At 21.0% G+C, this 23469-nt stretch overlaps 2 protein-coding genes across 3 annotated transcripts; one reads left to right on the top strand and one right to left on the bottom strand.

The window, feature by feature from the left end:
• Positions 1–1121: 1121 nt before the first annotated feature.
• LOC122503492 (TBC1 domain family member whacked) lies at positions 1122–10855 on the top strand. Its single transcript, XM_043614060.1, has 5 exons — positions 1122–1522; positions 3351–3518; positions 6245–6812; positions 9878–10147; positions 10383–10855. Exons 2-5 carry the CDS (start codon positions 3370–3372, stop codon positions 10491–10493), a joined length of 1098 nt encoding a protein of 365 aa, XP_043469995.1. The 5' UTR covers positions 1122–1522; positions 3351–3369; the 3' UTR covers positions 10494–10855.
• A 1037-nt stretch (positions 10856–11892) lies between these two features.
• Positions 11893–22544, bottom strand: LOC122503506 (nose resistant to fluoxetine protein 6-like). 2 transcript variants are annotated; one of them, XM_043614075.1, is made up of 11 exons: positions 20990–22544; positions 20277–20399; positions 19378–19726; positions 18965–19238; positions 18728–18888; positions 18477–18648; positions 18145–18338; positions 15062–15185; positions 14649–14838; positions 12176–12318; positions 11894–12065 (listed from the first exon to the last, which is right to left on the bottom strand). In XM_043614075.1, coding segments are annotated over exons 2-11 (1728 nt in total). In that variant the 5' UTR covers positions 20278–20399; positions 20990–22544; the 3' UTR covers positions 11894–11945. The 2 variants fall into 2 exon arrangements, with proteins under 2 accessions (XP_043470009.1, XP_043470010.1); XM_043614074.1 differs by lacking the exon at positions 20990–22544 and having other exon boundaries at positions 11893–12065; positions 20277–20582.
• Positions 22545–23469: the final 925 nt, after the last annotated feature.

Here is a 23469-nt window from a genome sequence, read left to right on the forward strand (position 1 = left end):
ATATTTCTTTTTAAATAATTTGAATTCTTTTGTGAATTTTTATTGAAATAGTAGATATTAAAAATAATTGAATTTTGATATTATTGAAATTAATTTAATTCTACGAAGAATTTAATTAAAATTATTTTGAAAAAAATTGAATTGTTAAAAATTATTTCATTAAAATCTTTGAAAATTAATTTTAATCAAATTTTTAAGAATAATTACATTTTTCAAGGAATTTGATTAGAATTGTAGAAAAAATAATTGAAATTCTGGAATGATTTTTATTATTTATGAAAATAACTGAATTCCTGGTTAAAAAAATGTTATTCTTCATGAAAATAATTGAATTATTGCGAAGAAATTTATAAAAAAATTTGTAAATAATAGAATTCCTCTGAAATTTTTATTATTTAATTAATTCATTCAAAATTGTCATTTTCTAAAATTTCAAATTAAAATTTTTTTTCAATAATTGAATTCGTTTAAGGAAATATTTCATTAAAATCGTAGATATTGAAAATGATTCAAATTAGAAAAATTTCTGAAAATAATTGAACTTTGGAGAAGAATTTTGTTATTTATAAAGATAATTGGGATTTTTACGAGAATTTTTTTCAAGATTTGAACGTAGTTGAATTTAATAAGAAGAATTTTATTTTTTTTTAAAGAATTTTTGCAATTATTTTTAAATTCTACAAAATTGAATTTTTTTTTAGTATTTTCAACAAAAATTTAAATTTTCAAATTTTTTTATTTTTAAAATTGCTAATTTTATTTAATTTATTTATTTATTTTCAGTTGATTTGAGTAAGAATGAAGTGAAAAAAAACAATTGGAAATTTAAATAAATGAAATTAAAATGATTGAAATTAAGTCTAAAATTAAATTTTTAATTTTAATTTAAATTTTAAAAAAAATTTCAATAAATTCGTCATAAATGTGAATCTAATATCGAATTTTCCCTTCTCTCAATTTACTTCACAGCGCTCTATGTCTGAGGTAAAATTGTGAACACACACGAACGTCAATAAGTCTCCCGCAATTTTTGTTGAGAAAGTTTACCCGAATCCCTAAAACGCTTGCGCACAAGGAAAAAAGTCTACTGCTGCCATCAAAACATCAGTGGTCATCATCAAATACTTATATATCTTCAATATACACAAACTTTGCTTCATTCTCAATATACACCAATATAACAGGAATTTTTTTTTATCTTTCTCTAAAGTCCATTTGTAAATGATCGTGTGTGTTCATTCCGACAATTGTCATTTTCATCAAACTTCTAAAAAAAATATTTCTAAATTTTATATTTAAAAATAAACAATTGATTTTTATATGTGTTTTATAAATATATATTTCAATTGTAAAAAAAAATTGTGAAAGTGTATGATTTTGACATATAAATGTGTGTGGGATGTAAATAAACGTTGATAAATGGAAATGGATGCCACATTGCATCAAAGAAATTGTGGATAATAATTTTTTTTTCACGACATATTCGTTCAGGAATCTAGTATTCATTGACTGATGGGCGTTGGTGAGTCATTATTGTTATTTTAATTTTTTTTTTGTTCGTAATTACTGAGTCTTTATATATACAGATATAGACGCAATCGGTGCTTTTTTTGTGTTCGTGTGTCAACGTCAAATATTTAAAGGTCCAGATAATTATATGTGGATTACTAGGTCCATGTGTGTGACTTTTACTTCCTGGGGTCTGCTGGGGGGGTACAATTCTATTTTAAAAATTCATTCCTTCTGTATGTTCTAAATTAAAAATAAATTTTTTTTTCTCCATTGAGAATAATTATTTTTGTAATTTTTATTATTCAACTTTTAATTTCAATATTATTTTCATGTTTATTTAATAACAAAATAAATTATTAGATAAAATTAAATATAAAATTTTTTTAATAATTTTATTTAATTTAATGTAAAAAAAAATTCAATTTTCAATACTTTTGATTAAAAAAAATTAGTTTTTATAAAAATTAAAAAAATTCTAATTATTATTATCATATAACTCATAAATACTCATAAAGTTTCTCAAGTAACTCATAAAAGTCATGAGTCAGGAAATCATAGAAACCTGTAAATAAGAATAGTTTTTTTTTTATTTTACTAATGAGTATAATTTAGAGTTCTATATATGAGTTTTTAATCAAAGTTCTATGAGTTCTGATAAAGAGTTTATAACAAGATGTTTTTTAAATATTTCTAACTATATTTTCACTAAACTGTAAATAAAGGATAGAAAAAAAATTCTCCTCTTAAAAGTTTTTATATAATTACGAGTTCTATGAGTTTTTAATCAAAGTTCTATGAGTTCTGATAAGAGTTCATAACGAGCAGTTCTAATAATTTTAAAATGAATTTTCTTGAGACAAATAAAAAAAGAAATAATGCAAATAAAAATTTACAAAATTTACAGTTCTATGAGTTTTTAATGCGAGTTCTATGAGTTCTGATAAGAGTTCATAACGAGCAGTTCTAATAATTTTAAAATGAATTTTCTTGAGACAAATAAAAAAAGAAATAATGCAAATAAAAATTTACAAAATTTACAGTTCTATGAGTTTTTAATGCGAGTTCTATGAGTTCTGACAAGAGTTCATAAAAGGGAGTTCTTCGAATAATATAAATATTAATTTTCTTTAAACTGAAATCAAAAAATAAAGAAATACTACAAATTTTAAATTCAAAATTTAGAGTTCTATGAGTTTTGACTACCTAAAGTTCTATGAGTTTCGACAAAAGTTCTTGGTATTCAAAAATAATTCTAGAAATAGTTAATATATAAAATAAAAATGCAGAGTTCTTGAAGTTCGTGATTATAAGTTCTATGAGTTTTCAATTAAAACCCTAAGAGTCTTAAGCACCTAAATTTCTATGAGTTATTATATTGACTTTTTTTTAAATCTACAATTCTGTGTGAGTTAATAAAAGTTTTTTAAGAGTTCTATCTTTAAAATTTTCGAAAAGTTTAATTCTTTTAAATTTTAGTTCTATGAGTTTTTATTATTAAAACTTCTATGAGTTCCGTTAAGTATTACAGAATTGTAACAAAAAATAAACAAATTATTTCGATGACTATTCCTAGGATAAAAGTAAAACCAAAAATAACATTTATTAGAATTTTTAGAAATTATTTATAAATAAGTTTTATGAGTTTCAATAAAATTTCTAAGAGTTTTTGTAGAGAAAAATTAAAATATTTTAAAAATTGGTCCCTTTTTTACTACATTTAGTGTTTGTAATTTTAATTTTCTACGAATTTGAATCTATAAGAATAATGTAATTTTTATATTTCTAATATTATTTATCTTTTATTTACTAATTTGCAGAGTATTTTATTTTTTTTTTAGTGAAATATAATACGATGCAATGACTGCTTTAACGGTAGAGAACGTTGAGGAGGATTTAAATGCTGAAACAGAATCAGAGGGGAGTAGCATTTATCAATGTAGTTCTGTCGTCTCGACAGTTCCAGATCGTCATGGTTTTTTAGGAGGATCACAATACAGTCCAGAGAGGTATTAATTACATAAAAAATTAAAATTAATTTTACAAAAAAAAAAAAAATTAAAAATTTCTATTTCAGACAAGAATGAATTATTTATTATATTATTTAATTATTTCAGAAGTTTTAAGGGCAATTATCTGAATAAATATAACAAAATTCTTCTACAAAATTCAATTATTTTTAGAAATTTTAATAAAATTTCTTGTAAAATTCAATTATTTTCATAAATAACAATATTCATCACAAGAATTCAATTCTTTTCAAAAGTAATAAAATTCTTCGAAGAAATTCAATTATTTTTTTTTTAATTTTAACGAATATCTCGTCAAGAATTCAATTATCTTTACAAATAGCAAAATTTTTCGCACAAAAATTCAATTATTTTCAAAAATTTTAATAAAATTCTTGGCAAAATTTTAATTATTTATAAAATTCTTCGCATGAATTCAATTATTTTCATAAATTATTATTTAAATGCTTCTCAGGAATTGAATAAAATATTCGAAATTCAATTATTTTTAGTATCTAGTATTTTCATAAAACGTGGCAAAAGAATTCAATTATTTAAAAAAAAATTGATAAAATTAATCCAAAATTCAATTATTTCCATAAATATAATAAAATTTCCTCAGGAATTCAATTAATTTAGAATAACACTTTTAAAAAAATGACGAAAAAATTAATTACTTAACAAAATTTTTATACAATTTCTTCACAATAATTAAAATACTTTCACTAATAATAAAATTTTTAATGAAAATTCAATTTTTAAAAAAGTTTTTTTATTAAAATTCTTCCTGAGAATTCAATTATTTATGTAAACAATTCTTCGAAAAAATTCAATTATTAATGATAAATAACAAAATTATTCCCGAAAATTCAATTATTTTTAAGGATTTTAATAAAATTATTCACAAAAATTCAATTATTTCGAAGCATTTAAATAAAATTCTTTGCAAAATTTAATTATTTTCATAAATAATAATATTCATTACAAGAATTCAATTATTTTCAAAATTAATAAAATTCTTCACAAAAATTCAATTATTTTCAAAAATTTTTTTTAAAATTGTCGACATTTCAATTATTTTTATAAATAAATAAAAAAATTCAATTACTTTCCAAAAATTTTAATAAAATTCAATTCTTTTCATAAATAATAATAGTATTTATCACAAGAATTCAATTATTTTCAAAAGTAATAAAATTCAATTCAAAATTCTTTTCAAATATTTTCAAAAATATTTTCATTAATAACAATATTCATCACAAGAATTAAATTATTTTCAAAATTAATAAAATTCTTCACAAAAATTTAATTATTTTCAAATTTTTTTTAAAAATTGTCAACATTTCAATTATTTTTATAAATAAATAGAAAAATTTAATTACTTTCCAAAAATTTTGATAAAATTCAATTCTTTTCATTAATAACAATATTCATTACAAGAATTCAATTATTTTCAAAATTAATAAAATTCTTCACAAATATTCAATTATTTTCAAAATTTTTTTTAAAAATTGCCAACATTTCAATTATTTTCATAAATAATAAAATTCTTCTCAGGAATTCAATTATTTTTGAAATTTTCAATAAAATTCTTTGCAGCTATTCAATTATTTTCAAAAATAACAAAATTTTATAGAGAAATTCAATTCTTTATAAACATTTTCATAAAATTTTTCACAATAATTCAATTATTTTCATAAATAATAAAATGCTGTTTTTGGAATTCAATTATTTTAAAAAAAAATTTAATAAAATGCTACACATAGACATTATCAATTATTCTCAAAAAAATTTTAATAGAATTCTTTGTAAAATTCAATTATTTTTAAAAACTTTTTTCAATTCAATTATTTTAAATATTTACTATTTTCAAAAAATTTCCAAACAAAATTCAATTATTAGAAATTTATTTTTGTAAAAATCTTCGTAAAAATTCAATTCTTTTCATGAATAATAAAAATTTCTCAGAAAGTCAATTATTTAAATATTAGAATTTGCATAAAATTAGTCGAAGAAAATCAATTGTTTAAAAAATTTTCCTAAAATTCTTGGCAGAAATTAAATTATTTTTATGAATATTTGAATTCTTTCATGAATAATAAAATTTGTTTTAGGAATTAAATTTATTAGCGTAGAATAAGAAAAAAGTAAATATTTTCGATAAAACTTAGGAATAAGTGAGGAAAATAAAATATAGAATAAATGGAATTTTTGTCAGTTTTGTGAATTTTCTAAAACGAGTTTTTTTTAAGTTTAATTTTTTTGATAGCTACTTTTTTACTACTTTTTTTTTTAGTTTGAAAGCTACTTTTTGCTGCTTTTTTAAAATTAATCATCGACTGCGAAGTCTGTTTTTTAATTAATAAAAAAAATATTATTCAATATTGTGAAAATAAATTTTTCGTTGCTAATAATTTTTTTGTGAAGTAAACAATATTGTTGGTAATTTTTTTCTGCAGCAAACAATTTGGTTTGTAATTATGTTTTTATGTAAATAATTTGGAAATAAAATATTTTGTGTGTAATCAATTTTTTTTTTTTTTTTTTAATTGAATTATTTGTTTTTATTATTAATTATTATTTATTAACGATATTTTAATTTTTTTTTGTTTTTGATTAAAAATTTCTGTTATTAATTGAATTATTTATTATTATTATTAATTATTTATTATTTATTAACGATATTTTAATTTTTTTTTTTTTTTTTTTTTTTTTTTTTTTTGCAGGAAACAAGCAATTTCACCTGAGGTGATATTGAGACGTGAACGAAAATGGATTCGCATGTTGAACAATTGGAATATTTTTATGAGTACAAATTATCGAAAGGTAAGAGAGAGATGTCGAAAGGGAATTCCACCATCGGTGCGTTTACGTGCTTGGCTAAATCTTTGTGGTGGTCAATTACTTCTCAATGAAAATCCAAATCTCTATGAGGAATTATTAAATAGACAGGGCGATCCAAAATACATTGAGGATATAAAAAAGGATCTTCATCGTCAATTTCCACATCATGAAATGTTCGTTGAAAATGGTCCTGGACAAAAGGAATTATTTCAGGTCCTCAAAGCATATTCAATTTTAAATAGCAAAGTTGGATATTGTCAAGCGCAAGCGCCAATTGCTGCTTTTCTTCTAATGCATATGCCTGCGGTTCAAGCTTTCTGGTGTTTAGTTGCTGTTTGCGACAAATATTTGTCAGGCTATTACAGTCAAGGCATGGAAACATTGCAGAGAGATGGCGATATTCTTTTTGCTTTGCTCAAGAGAGTTTCTCCTGTTGCCTACAAGCATTTGGTATTTAACAAAATTTTAACACTTGTTTTTTTTTTTAATCTTTATTTTAATCCTTCGAGGTATAAAAATTTAATGCGAGCTTAGAAAGAAGTGAAGAAATATAAGGAAAAATTTTTCTTTCTATTTCTTCAATTCTTTCTATTTAAATAGAAAAGAAAGGAAAGAAAACAAAAAATAGAAAGAATTGACAATTTTTTGTTTTCATTATTGTAAATTTTTTTTTAAATAAATGTCACTCGCTCCGCTCGCTCCCAAGAAAGGTGACCTAAGAAGCAAACGAATTATAGGTTATGTTTGTCGTATATTTAACTTGATTAAAAATTCCTTTTTAATTACGAAAATTTGAAGTCAGTTTTTATTAAATATTTTTGATGTAACAAAGACTTGAATATCAATAATTTAAAATAGTAATTGATCCTCTTTCTGTATTTTCCTCCAAAAAATTATAAACATAACCGCTAAAATTTTTTGCTTCTTCTTTTTCAAAAGGAGGGTGAACAATAAATTTTGACATTCCAAATAAGTAACTTGAAGAATTAAGTGAAAAATATAAAAATGAAATTAAAATATTTGAAAAGTAATTAAATAGAATAGAAATAAATAGAAATAGAAAAATAATTAAATAGAATAGAAATATGTAAATAGAAAATAGAAATAGAAATAGAAATAAAAAATAAAAATAGAAATAGAAATAGAAATAAATAAATAGAAAAAATAGAAATAAATAAAAAATAGCAAAATTCTACTAAAAAAAATTAATTAAAATTAAAGCAAATATCAATTTAAAAAAAACATTTCTTTAGTACAAACAAATTAAAATTGTAAAAATTCATAATTTTCTATAAAAAAAATTTGAAGAATTAAAATAATTATCAATTTAGTACAAAATCATAATGACATAATTAATTGTTAATTATATACAAAAAAAAAATTATAATAGAATTATTAAAATTATTAACATTATAGTAATAACACAATTAAAATTAAAATAATTATCAATTTTCTATGGAAAAAACAATGAAAATTAAAATAATTTGCATTTTATTGTCAAAAAACAATAAAAATCAAAATAATAATCAATTTTCTACGGAAAAAATATGAAAATTAAAATAATTTGCATTTTATTGTTAAAAAACAATGAAAATTACAATAATTTTCATTTTATTGTTAAAAACCAATGAAAATTACAATAATTTTCATTTTATTGTTAAAAAACAATGAAAATTAAAATAATTATCAATTTTCCACTATAAAAAAGAAAATTACAATAATTTTCATTTTATTGTCAAAAAACAATGAAAATTAAAATAATTATCAATTTTCTACGGAAAAAATATGAAAATTAAAATAATTTGCATTTTATTGTCAAAAAACAATGAAAATTAAAATAATTATCAATTTTCAACTAAAAAAAGAAAATTACAATAATTTTCATTTTATTGACAAAAAACAATGAAAATCAAAATAATTATCAATTTTCTAAAAAATACAAAAATTTAAATGATAAAAAATATAAACATTAATACAATTATCAATTTAAGTTTAAAAACATAATGAAAATTTGAATAAATAAGACTGTTAATTTAGTACAAAAAAACAATAATTAAAATTTAAATCATTGACATTTTAGTACCAAAAAAATTAAATATTTGTCAATTTTCTACTGAAAAAATAATGAAATTTAAAATAATTTTCAATTGTCTACAAAAAAAAAAAAAAAATATAAAAATTTAAATAATAAATTTCAATTTAGTCTAAAAACGTAATGTAATTATTAATCTAAAAATTTATTAATTAATTAAAAATTTTTAAATTAAAAATTTTTATTAAAAATTTATTAAAAACGTAGGTAACGTAATTATTAATAAAAATTTAAATAACAGTCAATTTGGTATAAAAATATAATAAAAATTAAAATAAAATAAATTATAATACAATAATAAAAATTTAAATAAAAATGAAAGCAATGAAAAAAGTAGAAATAAAAAATATTGAAAAAATTTAAATTAAAATTTCAGAAAGAAGAAAAAAGGTGTTAGTTTAGAAAAATTTAATATCTTTTCTTTATCTATGAAATATTTTCTGAAAGTTCTTTTTTTTAAATTAAAATTGTCTAACAGTATCAATCATTAGATAAACATCGGTAAAGAAATATTTCTAACATCACCGAAAATAATGTTGCTCAACAAAGTTTTTGAAATCATTTCTGAAATAATCGATAAAAAATTAACGTTTTATCAGTTTTTAGTTTTATTTTTTGCTATCTAATATTTCCCACTGATTGAGTTTGTAAAAATAAAATTTATTTCAACGTATTTTAATTGTTTTACAATTTTACTCTTTCTTTTAGTTATGAATAAAAATTTATACATGTTAAAAATTTTCACCTAAATAAAAAAAAAATAAAAATTTTTCCTTGAATATTTTCCATATGTTTTTTAAAAAAGAAAAAAAAACATTAGTTCCATTTTTTTGTTTACGAATTCTATTCTAAAAATTTGGAAATACAAAAAAAAGAAAGAAAAAAAAATGATTTTCAATTCAACTTTAAAAATAATGTTAAAATTTTTTTTTCAAATTTTTATGAATATTGTTTATTATAATTATACATTAACTATAATAATATTAATTATAATTTAATTACGAAAATTACAATTGTAACGCGCTCCCAAGAAAGGTACCTTAAGAAACAAAAAAAATTGTAGGTTATGTTTATATTTTTTATATTGAAAATACACAAATGGGATCAATTACTATTAGAAATTATTGATATTCAAGTCTTTGTTACATTGAAAATATTCAATAAAAACTGGTTTTAAATTTATATAAATAAAAAAGGTACTTTCAAGGAAGAAAAATCAAACACAAACATAACCTATAATTCGCTTGTTTCTTAGGTACCTTTCTTCAGAGTTCAGAACGCGTCACAATTTTATTACAATAATTTATTTATACTGTATAGGGTAAAAATTATAAAATTATTAATTATTAAAATAATAATAATAATAATAATAATAATAATAATAATAATAATAATAATTTTTGTAATTTTTTTAATTTTGCAGAAGAAACAAAAAATGGAGCCAATTTTGTATATGACTGAATGGTTTCTTTGCGTCTATACGCGCACATTGCCATGGGAAAGTATTCTACGAATATGGGACATGTTTTTGTGCGAGGGTGTCAAAATTATTTTTAAAGTTGGTCTAGTTTTATTGAAGGGCTGCCTGGGACGAACGTCCATAACAAAAAAGTGTCCAACGATGTACGAGACACTTCAGATTCTTCGAAATCCACCTTCCGAAATAATGGAAGAGGAAGTATTAGTCTATGAGGTAATAATAAATTATTTTCATTTAATAATTAAATTAAACAGTTAATTGAATAAATTCATAGATTTCATATTTTCTTAAATAATAAAATAAAATTTTTTATAAAAATAAAAAAACCAAGGGTCCTATGCATCTGGGAAGAAAGCTATGATAAAAACTGTAAAAAATTATAATTTATCATTTTATTATAAAAAAAAAATAAAATTTTAATATTAAAGAAAAATTTTTATATTTATAGATTCATAAATTAAACATCACCGAAGAGGATTTCGAATACGAGCATCAAAAGCAGATTCTCAAAAAGAAAAACAAAGAACGAAAAAACGCTTCTTTAAAAAAAAAGGACTGATTTATAAAGCTATCTAGTTTATAAAGCAAAGAAAAGAAAAAAAAATAATACCCGTCACACAAAAAATGTGCCTTTCATAAATGTCGTCTTTTGTACTTGACATCAAATTTCGGTGATTTCTTTTAATGAACACATCGATTATTTATTATAGACATTAAAAACTTTTCTGGTGAAAAAAAAATTTTTTTCCAATAAATTGATACCAAAAAAAAAAAAATGCAAATACGGCTAAAAATTACCATTTTTAGTATATAAAATTAAGAAATAAAATATTAAGAAAATATTTTATTTTCAATTTGCAAAATTTATTCACCGGAGAAGATTTAATTTTCTTTTGTTTTAGAAATATTTACGTTATAACCAAAAAAAAAAAAGATATATTTTTCTTTTCTAAAGAAAGAAAATGTTTTGTATAAAAGAAAGTATATATAATAATTATTAATTGTTGTTTCATTTTTTAAAAAAAAGTGCACATTCTTGTTTGGCAAATCTGCCATTTTTTTCCCGATGATGATAATAAAGTCAATTTTTTTTTTAAGTTATCACAAGGCAAACGAGAAATACGTTTTTCTCCTTTTTTTTGCATATATTTAACACACAGTATTTATAATAAGTCGAGAATGAATAATACATATAATAATATATCAAATAATTACGCACTTTTATCAATCTTTATATACATTTATATGTACAAATTAGATTAATACGCATTTATGTATACCTAACTATTTTGAAAAAAAAAAAAATTTCCTCATCGAATAAAGATTTATATATTTAACAATTTAATGTGGAAATTAAAATTTTTAAGATTCATTTTTTTATAGAAAATTTAATTTATTTCATTTCTGTTTATTTAGTTTCCAAGTTCACACCATTTTTTGCATGTGTAAATTTAATTAACTATTATTAAAACGATAAAATAAAATCGTTAATCTAAAAAAAAAAATTGTATAAAAAATATTAAATAAACGATTAATTTAATTTTAATTTTATTTTTCTTTGTATAATAATTATTTGACATTTGAAAAAATACCAATTTTTATTTTCGCTTATATTTTTTTAAAAACGAATTTTTTTTTCAGCAAATCCGATCAATTAAAAATTTTCTTTTGTCCGCCATATTGGATCCGCCATTTTGAATTTTTAAAAACTGCGACATCGGATTCATAATCATCGATGCCAAAAACCCCTGGGTACCAAATTTCAAGCAAATCCAGACACTTCTAAAAATTTCGTCCGCCATATTGGATCCGCCATTTTGAATTTTTAAAATCTGACTGTAGATTCGTATTTAGCCGTTTCTTGGAGGTACGAAAGGGTTAAATTATAATTTTTATTTCTATTATAATTTAAATATATATTTGAAAATTTGAATTATAACATTATTAACATATTTCAATTTATTAATATAATTTACAAATTTATAACAATAAATAAATATATTCATAAATCTTATCTTTTGTTACGTCCCGACAATATTTTTTCCAAAGTCTGAGCTGGTAATTCAAAAATGATACTCCAGAAGCAGGCAATAATTACTGCTTCAACAATGTCGACAATTAATTCAGAAATCTGTTGAATTATAATATAATTTAAATAAATGAGAAAAGTACTTTAAATTAACTTTCCTTAATAATATTATTGTACCTAAAATCATTACCACTTATTAGATACACACTTACTGTAGAAAATATTGTAAAATATATGGGCGTTCTTATCGTTTGATAATGTAATGCCTCATTCATGATGTGAACTAAATATATACAAAATGACAATCTACTAATTGGATAAAAAATGGGTAGTGACAAAAATTTTGTTACTATTCCTGAAACAAATGTAAAAAAAAAGTATTTTGTTAAAAATATTGAAATCTTGAATTGAATAATAAATAAATAATAAAATAAATAATAAATAATAATAATAATAAATTGTGGAATTTGCTGGGTTGCCACAGGTCAGGGAATTCAGGGAAAAGTCAGGGATTTTTACTACAAGTACTGGAAAAAATTGAATTTTTAAAATTCATGAGAAAACTCTGCATTTTTTTTCCTTTTTGCCTCGTAAACTATATGAAATTACCTCGAATTTTAATACAAAACATTCAATTTTTTCAATTTCTGACAATAATTTCTTTTTAAATAACTTAATTTTTCAAAAACTATCATAAAATTATGACTTATAAATTATTTTATGAATAATTTTTACAATTTTCATAAATACTCGATTGATAGAAGAATTTTAGTTAAAAATACTAAAAAAAAAAAAAAAAAAAAAAAATTGAATTTTGGAAAAAGTTACAAATAATTACAGAAATTCAATTATTTTCAAAAGTCACAAAAATTCTTCGCAGAATTTCAATTATGTTCAAAAATTAAAAAAAAAAATTCTCGTCAAAATTTCAATTATCTTTATAAATAATAAAATTCTTCATCGAAATTCAATTATTTTTAAAAATTTTAATAAAATTCCACAGGAATTAAATATTATTCAATATTTAAAAAATTTCTTTGAAATAATTCAATTATTTTCATAAGTAATAATATTTTCACGGAAATTCAATAAATTCAAAAAAAAAAATTTTTCGAAAAATATCAATTAGATTTTTATAAAATTTTTTCAAGAATTCAATTTTTTTTTTTAATAAATAATAAAATTCTTGTCAAAATTCCACAGGAATTCAATTATTCAATATTTAAATAAATTTCTTTGAAATAATTCAATTATTTTCATAAGTAATAAAATTTTCACGGGAATTCAATAAATTTAAAATATACAAAATTTCATAAAATTTTTCGAAAAATATCAATTATTTAAAAAGATTTTTATAAAATTCGTCGCAAGAATTTGATTATTTAAAAAAATTTAACATTAGTTCTTTTCAAGAATTCAATTATTTTTATAAATAATAAAATTCTTCACCGAAATTCAATTTTATTTTTTATAAACTTGAATAAAATTCGTTGTAAGAATTCAATTATTTATATAAATAATAAAATTCTTCACAAAAATACAGATATTTTTATAAATTTGAATAAAATTTGTTGAAAGAATTCAATTATTTTCAAAAGTATAATAAAATTTTTCGCAGAAATCCAATTATGTTCAAAAATATAAAAAAAAAATAATAATTCTTGTTAAAATTCCAAGTATCTTTATAAATAATAAAATTCTTCTCTGGTATTCAATTATTTTATGAAAATTTTCATAAAACTCTTAGGAAAATTTTAATTATTTTGATAAATAATAAAACTCATCGCAGAATTTTAATTATTTTTTAAATACAATATTTTAATAAAATTTCTCGATAAATGTAAAAAAAAATATAAAATTAAAAAAAAATTTTAATTAATTAAATTAATAATTAAATTAATTAAATAATAATTAATTCAATTAATTAATTAATTAATTTTTTATTTAAATTATTCTTCAAAATTTTATTAAAATTTGTCAATTGAATTCAATTATTTAAAAATTTATTGATAATATTCTTTATGAGAATTAAATTTTAACAAACATTCAATTATTCAATAAATTATTTATTTTTTAATTTAAATAATTGAATTTTTCTAGAATTTTCTAATAAAAATTGATTTAAAAATGAATTAACGAATAATCGATTTATTATTATTTTTTTGAAAATAATTGAATTATTGCAACGAATTTTATTATATTTTTTTTTAAATAATTGAATTTTTTTGTGAAATTGTACTATTTGTAAAAAATAGTTGGATTCTTGCGAAGGATTTTTTTAGGATTTCTGTAAATAATTAATTTATTTTAGAAAATTTTATGATAATTTAAATTATTACAAAACATTATTATTATTATTATTATTATTATTATTATTATTTTCATTTTTTTTTCTTTTCATTTTTTTTTTTTTTTTTTATCGCCTTTTCATGTTTTGTAATAATATTCTTATAAGTTGTTGAATTTCAAAAAGGCTTGAATTTGAATGTTTTGAAGAATTTTAATTCCTACAGAAAAATAATAATGATTTAATAAAAAAAAAAAAAAAAAAAAAAAAAAAAAAAAAAATTTTTACTTTATTTAAAAAAGAAGTTATTGATGTTTTTGAATAATTTTACAATTAAAGAAATTTGTAAATGAATGTAATAGAACCCTGAATTTGTTACTTTATTTTTAATATCCTACCTCCGTAACCATGAATACTGGCATAAATAATCCAAGATATTCCAATTGACCACAATGGTCGGGATAATGAGCAATAAATAGATTCCCATATTACGTTGTATTTATAGCCATTCAGGTAGAACGATGTTAATCCAATAAAACAAAATAAAAAAGAAATTATTGTGAATGTCCACCAAAAGATAATTGTATTCTGTAAATGAATTTTCAAATATTAATCAGATTGAAAAGGTAAATTGTAGATTTTTTTTTGTTCTGAAAAGTAGCAATATAGCAACTTTTTTGGCTTCTGATGAATATTTTCTAGCATTTACTGATCATCCTCTTAAAGGGTATAAAAAGGTTTTTTTTTCATTTTTTTTTATTTTATCATTAAAATCTGCTTATTCGAATTATATAGAAAATTACTAACATACCTTCGTTAGATCCTTTGTCGATTTATTAACTATATAACCAAGAAGAACTCCAATAAGCCAAGGACTTGCTCTCGCATAAGTTTGCGTATATAAATTTCTAAAAGATTCCATCATACGTTCAAATCTAGAAAGTAATCATAATTTTAATATGTAATTCCTCGAAAAATGAAATTATTCTTAAAAATTTTATTAAAATTCCTCAAAGAAATTCAATTATTCAATTTCAATTTCAATTTCAATTCAATTTCAATTTTCAATTTTATTCAATTTCAATTATTTTAGAAACTTTTGCTACAATTTATTTAAATTAGAATTTAAGTATTTTTTTTTTTTTTTTATAAAATTTTAATTAAATTTATTCCAAAAATTAAATTATTTTCAAAAATTTTAATGAAATTCTTTGTAATAATTTATTTTTTTTTCAAAATAATTTTAATAAAATTGTTTGTAGAAATTTTAATACAATTTCAAAAATTTGTCAAAATTCAATTATTTTCAATGTCTATCTATTTCAATAAAATTCGTCTTAAGAATTCAATTATTTTCAAAAATTAATATATAATTCTTCGTAGACATTTAAAAAAAATTTTAAAAATTCTCGTCAAAATTTCAATAATCTTTATAAATTTTTCTTCAAATTTAAATTATTTTCTAAAATTTTAATAAAATTCTTGGCAAAATTTCAATTATTTTCAAAAACTCTTATAAAATTTTTTGAAAAAATTAAATTATTTTTAATTAAAATTTTAATCGAAAAATGAACTTATTCTTAAAATTTTTATTAAAATTCAATTTCAAGAAACATTCAATTATTATTTAATAAAATATTTATTTTTGTATTTAAATAATTGAATTCTCGTGGATTTTTTTTTTAGTAAATATTGATTTAAAAATGAATTTCAGTTAAAATTTTAGATTATTATTGAATATTGAAAGCAATATAGCGTAAATTTTTAGAAATAATTGAATTTTATTAAAAAGGTTTCAAATTAAAATCTTGGAAAATTTGAACTTTTCATACTTATAATTAACAATTATGTAGAATTAATTTTTTTTAAAAAGTTTAATCAATTTTTCTTCAATTCTTAAAGTTTTTATTTTCTAATATAATATTTAATTGAAGGAATGTCAGAATAATCGAAATTACGTAAAAATTAATATTGAAAATAATTGAATATTTATATGAAGAATTTTATTATTTTTGAAAATAATAATTGAATTCTTACTGAGAATTTTATCAATTTTAAAAATAATTGAATTCTTGCGAAGAATTTTGTCAATTTTAAAAATATAATTGAATTATTTCGAAGAATGTTATTCAAATTTTTGAAAATAATGTGAATTCCTGCGAATAATTTTTATTATCTTTAAAAATAATTAAATTCTTGACAAGATTTTTAAGGAAATTTATAGTATTAATTTTTCTCAAAAAGTTTAATGGAATTTTATTTTTAATTATTTGAAGTTTTTAATTTCTAATTTTTTTTTTCATTCAAGAATCGTCAGAATAATCGAAATTTTAGGTAAAATTGAATATTGTATTAATATGAAATTTCATTAAATTTCAATTTTCAATTAAAATTAGAAATTTTAAAGAATTTAGATTTTTGAGAAATAAAAAAAACTCAACGCAAAATTGCAATTATATTTTTAATACAAATTTAATCGAATTCAATAAATTATTAGATATATGAATAAAAATAAATGAATAAAAATAAATTTCAATATGAATTTTAGTTAAAAACACTAAAATAATAAAATTTTTTTTTAGGAAAGTTAAAAATAATATTAGAAATTCAATTATTTTCAAAAGTAATCAAATTTGTCGCAAAAATTCAATTATTTATGTTGAAAAATTTTTAAAAATTCAGGTAAAAATTTCAATTATCTTTATAAATAAATAAAATTCTGCTGCAAAATTTAATTATCATTTGAATAAAATTTTCCAAAAGAATAATTAAATGTTTGCGTGGAATTTTGTTAAAATTTTTTTTAAATAATTATTTAAAACAAATTTTAATAAAATTCCGCGCAAACATTTAATTATTTTCATAAATATAGTAAAAATTCTACTGGAATTCAATTATTTACAATTTTTTTTATACATTTCTTCGCAATAATTCAATTATTTTTATAAATAATAAAATTCTTTTTTAGGAATTCAATTATTTTTATAAATAATAAAATTCTTTTTTAGGAATTCAATTATTTTCCCATTAATATGAATGAAAACTCATCGCAGAATTTCAATTATTTTTAGTACAATTTTAAGAAACATTAAATTATATTGAAAAAATTATTTATCTATATATTTGAATAATTGAATTCTCGTTGAATTTCCTAATAAAAATTGATTTAGAAATGACTTTCGGTTTGAAATTTTAAATATTAATTGATATAAATTTCTCAAAAAATGCAATTCTTTATATAATTTTAATAAAATTCTTCTAAAGAATTCAATTTTTTCAAAAATTTTAATAAAATTCTAGTTTTGTTTCAGTTGTAAGAAACATTCAATTATTCAATAAATTATTTATTTTTGTATTTAAAAATAATTGAACTTTCGTAAAATTTTCAAATTATAAAATTTTTGAAAATCTGAATTTTTCATACTTTTAACTATAACAATTGTGTAGAATTATTTTTTTAAAAAAAAGTTTAATGGATTTATTTTGAAATATTTGAAGTTTCTATTTTATAATTTTTATTTAAGGGCATTTGAACCTTGATGACGTCACACATTCTTTGCACAATCTGTAACGTCATCAAGGTTCAAATGCCCTTAATTGAAGAATTTCCGAATAATTCCTATAATATAAAATATTGATGTTTTATAATAATATTCTTTTAAGTTATTGCATTTTAAAAGGTTTGAATGTGAAATGTAAATTTTAATTCCTATATGGAAAAATAATAAATGATGTTTTCGATTAATTTTACAACTATACAGAAATTCTTAAATAAATGTAAAATAGATTTAATTTGGTAAAATAATAAGTGTAGTTTTAAAAACTGTCAGGGAATTTGAAATGAGGTAAAGCGTGGCAAACCCTGATTATTTAGATTTAGTAACTATTACTTACCCTACTTCATGATTTATAAAGAAGGGATACTCATTGACGGCAGTGATAACAGCAGGAATTATAATAGAAACAATAATCAACAAACCCAAAAATGATAAACCAAATTTCGGTCTCTTGACAAGGGGTATTAGAATAATTGGAGATATCAGAAATAATTGTGAATCTACAGCTGTAGACCATAAGTGGGCCATACACTGTAAAATTACAATATTAGACTTTCAGTACTTATCACGGTTTTTAAATCTAACATCGTCATATCAAATTTGTAGTCAGGGATAAATCTCCCCTAAATAGAAAAAATTTACAATTGGAGAGTATTATTAAGAACTTACGTATTTATCCTTATCGACCATATTGTTAACGTATAAGAGTACTGACCACCATTTATCTTCACATGCTTCAGCTATGAAGTCTTTAGATATCTTTCTAAATTTGGGTCCCGAAATAAACAAGTAAGTACAGAACATTGATGAAAACAGGAGAGCAGCAATTGCAGGAGTTAATCTTTGATTGAAAGAAATCATTAATAAAAGTGCTAAAATTATACAGTAAACAAAAAATAATTAATTAACCATTTCCATACCTAATGTAACGATGCAAGTAATATGAGAATAATTTGAATTTTTTTGTAGACGACATGTATTTTTTGCAAAATATGTATGAGACCAAAAAGCCACTAATCGTGAAGAATGTCTCAACGCTATAAATGACAAATGTCCCAAGTATCATTATGTGTGGAGGATTCTGAAAAAAGAGCACTTTAAAGTAATATTTGTTTATAAATAAAAGTAAAAAAGAATTAACTTTTTCTTATTCCTACTTCCATAAATTCCAAGGGATTTGCAATTGACTGAAAGGATTTCATAAGTAAACCGTGACCCATTACTATTGATAGTGTACTAGTGGCTCTTAGGCCATGTAAAACAGAAATTGAATTATCCCCATCTTTCAAACTTATGATATTTGTAAAGTATTTCCTAATCGAAAATTTGCAGATTCTTTTTGAAAATTTACTCCATTGGTTCCTTTTAATTGTAGCTAGATCCAGAATTGTAGCAATTAGTAGTATAACTACAATAACAGTGCTAATTGTTCTGAAAGAAAATTTAGTATTCATTTCTATTAGTACAAAAGTCAAAAAAGTAAAAAGTAAAAAGTAAAAAGTAAAAAGTAAAAAGTAAAAAGTAAAAAAGTAAAAAAGTAAAAAAGTAAAAAAAGTAAAAAAAATATTACATAAAAATGACAGCTCCAGTTTTTATTGATGGTGAAGGAGCAGTGGAACAGAGGACCTCATTACTCCAAATTTGGTATTTCTGATATCCGTCCACTTCCTCTAGTCGCTTATGAAGAACTTGATTCAAGTCATTTTCCGTACACGAGAGAGGTAAACAAATGGACATAATTGGATTAATGTAAATTGATTGATTTTTGTAGGAAAAATAGAGGGTGTAAGTGCAATGATTGCCGAGAATATTGGATCCATCTTTGATGACTTGCACTGACATACACTGATCAAACCATCCGAAGTCAATGATATTTGCTGCTAAAATGCCAGATGGTACTTTTGTGGACGAATCTAACACTAGAAGAATATTTTTATTAGGTATTTTGGGGTATAAATTAGAAAATAGCCCAACAGATCTTTAATATAAGGTTCATTCTCTAGTGTCCCACTCCGGGACACATGTGTCCCACTTAGAAAAATTTATGTTATTCTTATGAAAGTCAATCAATTAATTAGGGGTAAATTTCTTTCTAATCCGAATGGCCGCTGCTACAATTAAAAAAATAATCAGGTAGTACGATTATTATTATTATAAAAAAATATTAATAAGAAAATATCGAAATCTAATTTTTTTAAATTTCCCCAAATTCGCTTTTAAATTTCTTCGGGGTCTTCGAGCTCTGCGATTACGAATCTAGTGTCAGATTTTCAAAATTTAAAATAGACATTTTTTTTCAAATATACAAGATCCAATTGTAGAAATAAATTAATTGGGACAATTTTGATACAAATGAACAGTTTTCAAGATGTCATTGCTTTGTTTTTTTAGTAGGGAAAATTTTTTTATAGTATAAAAATCAGTAAGGAAATTTGTATTAATATAAAATTTTTCTATAAAAATATTTACTCGTTTTTGCCCATTTTTCTTCTCGTTGTAAACCAATTTTGTAAGATGAAAGATCCTTTAAACATTCTGCACTAGACACTGAATTTGTTTCATTGAAAAATATTGCCAATAGCTTCGTTGGTCCTAAATTATAAAAAAGATCCTCAATATCTATAGATTCGAAAAAATCGCCAATGTTTGCCCTCGTCGAAGAAATCAGAACAGAATTGATGAGAAAAATTGTTACAAACGAAGAAAATTTTACTCCACTTGATTTCATCTTATATTTAAAAAATTGATTCTACATTAACTTGAAATTTACGTTATTTATTTAAATAAATGTGTACTTTATAAATATTTTATAAATATTTTATTAGTTTAATTTTTATTATCTTGTATTATTGAAAAGCACATGTTTTTCATTTTTTGATTAATAAAAACACTATTGAATTATTTATCAAACCTAACGAATAGAAAATTTTTATCACAATTTTATTTGGCTAATTGTTATCATGTTCACTTGTTGAAAATTGTCTCTATCTTGCAACTAGAATAATAAGTGATGAAACTTGATAATATAGTCGAGTTTTTTCATGATCAGATAATTAATATTTTCTATAAGAGAGAATTGTAAAACATTTGCAAGTTTACTACTTTTTTATTTACATTAATTTATTTTTTCTATTATAATACATACTTGGGATATTATAATTTCGTAAAAACAGTATAATTACCAGAGACCGATGTTAAAACGAAACAAAATAGAAAATTATACTTTCGTTTTAGTTCTTGAATAATCCAAAAACAAATGTATTTCAAACTATTTAGTTTTGTGTCGACTCAAAAATAAATTACCTGATTGAATTAAGTTTCGTGTCGACTCGAAACAAAAGATTGAAAAATACATAATTATTTAGTGTCAATCACAAAAAAATTGTTTCACTTGACTTACGTAACTCGAGCAACTTAAGTAATTATTAATTAATGTAACTTATATGAACCAGAGTAAATCATGTAACTAGAGTAACTTACGTAAGAAATAGAAATTATGTCAGTTACGTAACTAGAATGTCTTACGTATGAAATAGAACTTACGTCAGTTACGTAACTAGAATATATTACGTATTTAGGGGAACTTCCGTAATTATAGTATCTTACGTAAGTTACGTAACTAGAACAACTTACGTAAGTTACATAACTAGAACAACTTACGTAAGTTACATAACTAGAACAACTTACGCAAGTTATGTAACTAAAGCAACTTACGTAAGTTACGTAAATAAAACAACTTACGAAAGTTACGTAACTAGAACAACTTACGTAAGTTACGTAAATAAAACAACTTACGTAAGTTACGTAACTAGAACAACTTATGTAAGTTACGTAAACAAAGTAAATAGCATAACTAAAGTAACTTGAGTAAGAAATACAGCTTACGTAAGTTACGTAACTAGACAAATTATGCAAGTTTTCGTTAGTTGTTATAATTACGTAACTTTCGTAAGTTCTGTTAAATACATAAGTTACTCTGGTTACGCAACTTACGCAAGTTTCAATAATTACGTAAGACATTCTAGTTACGTAACTTACGTAAGTTAAATTTTTACGTAAGTTACTTTATTTATGTTATTTACTGTTTACATAACATACGTAACTGTAATCAATTACGTAACTTACGTAAATTCTGTTAAATAGATAATTTACTCTAGTTACGCAACTTACGCAAGTTTCAATAATTACGTAAGAGATTCTAGTTACGTAACTTACGTAATTTACTCTGTTTACGTAACATACGTAAGTTTCATTCATTACGTAAGTTACATTAATAAGTTACATTAAATAGTTACATTAGACTTAAGTTGCTCGAGTTACGTAAGTCAAAGGAAACAATAATTTTTCTGTGATTGACACTAAATAATTATGTTTTTCAATTTTTTGTTTCGAGTCGACACGAAACTTAATTTAATCAGTTTATTCAGTTTCAATTTGATATTAAACTAAAATATTTAGACGTTAATTTAGTTTCGAGTCGACACGAAACTATAATATAATTTTGTTTGTTTAGTTTCGTGTCAACTTAGAAACTAAAACGACACTTAACTTTTGAGACGGTCCCTGGTAATTACAAATCTTATTATAATAATAGATAATTATTAATTTCAATAAAAAAATTCAAATCTGTAATTTTTTTGCTGATGCCTGATTCTTCTACTTGCCTACGACATATATATGGGGCATTCCACGCCAAGTCGGACACCTTTTGACTTTTGCATCTCCGATTTTTTTCAAATATTTTTTTTCTTTTAGTGCTGGTTGAAAGGAACTTCCATGATTTTTTTCAAATTTTTTCATGAAGTAATTTAAGAGATCTGGGTTTTTGAAAAATCACGTTTTTTACATAATTTTTTTTTTTAAATGCTTATAACTCGGACAAAAATTGATCAAATTGGACGTTCGATATATGAAAATTTTTGTTTTTACACGTAGTTTTTGATAAAAATATTAAAAAAAATTTTTTTTTAATTTACCAAAAAAATTTTAAATTTTAAAAATAAAATTTAATTTTTAAGAATGTATGTATCGATCGATTTTTTTCAAAATTTTTTGTAAGAAACTGGTACTAAATTAAGAATTTTTAATCCTTGTCTGATTGTGGGCAAACGATGGGATCTATTTATTTTGAAATTTTTAATTTTTGTAAAACGGTAGGTAGCCAAATGCCTAACTTGCAATTTGATCAAATCACTTTTTTAAACAGTAAGAAGGTTAAGTTCGGAGAGACTCAGTCTGAAAACAGTTTTGGTTTGAAAAATTTGCGTGATTTGGTCAAATGTCAAGTTACGCATTTGGCTACCTACCGTTTTCACTGCGTATACAAAAATTAAAAATTACAAAATAAATAGATCCCATCGTTTGCCCACAATCAGACAAGGATTAAAAATTCTTAATTTAGTACCAGTTTCTTACAAAAAATTTTGAAAAAAATCGATCGATACATACATTCTTAAAAATTAAATTTTATTTTTAAAATTTAAAATTTTTTTGGTAAATTAAAAAAAAATTTTTTTTTAATATTTTTATCAAAAACTACGTGTAAAAACAAAAATTTTCATATATCGAACGTCCAATTTGATCAATTTTTGTCCGAGTTATAAGCATTTAAAAACAAAATTTATGTAAAAAACGTGATTTTTCAAAAACCCAGATCTCTTAA

Source organism: Leptopilina heterotoma, unplaced genomic scaffold, assembly GCF_015476425.1.
Source record: "Leptopilina heterotoma isolate Lh14 unplaced genomic scaffold, ASM1547642v1 Lhet_263, whole genome shotgun sequence".
NCBI classification, from domain to species: Eukaryota; Metazoa; Arthropoda; class Insecta; order Hymenoptera; family Figitidae; genus Leptopilina; species Leptopilina heterotoma.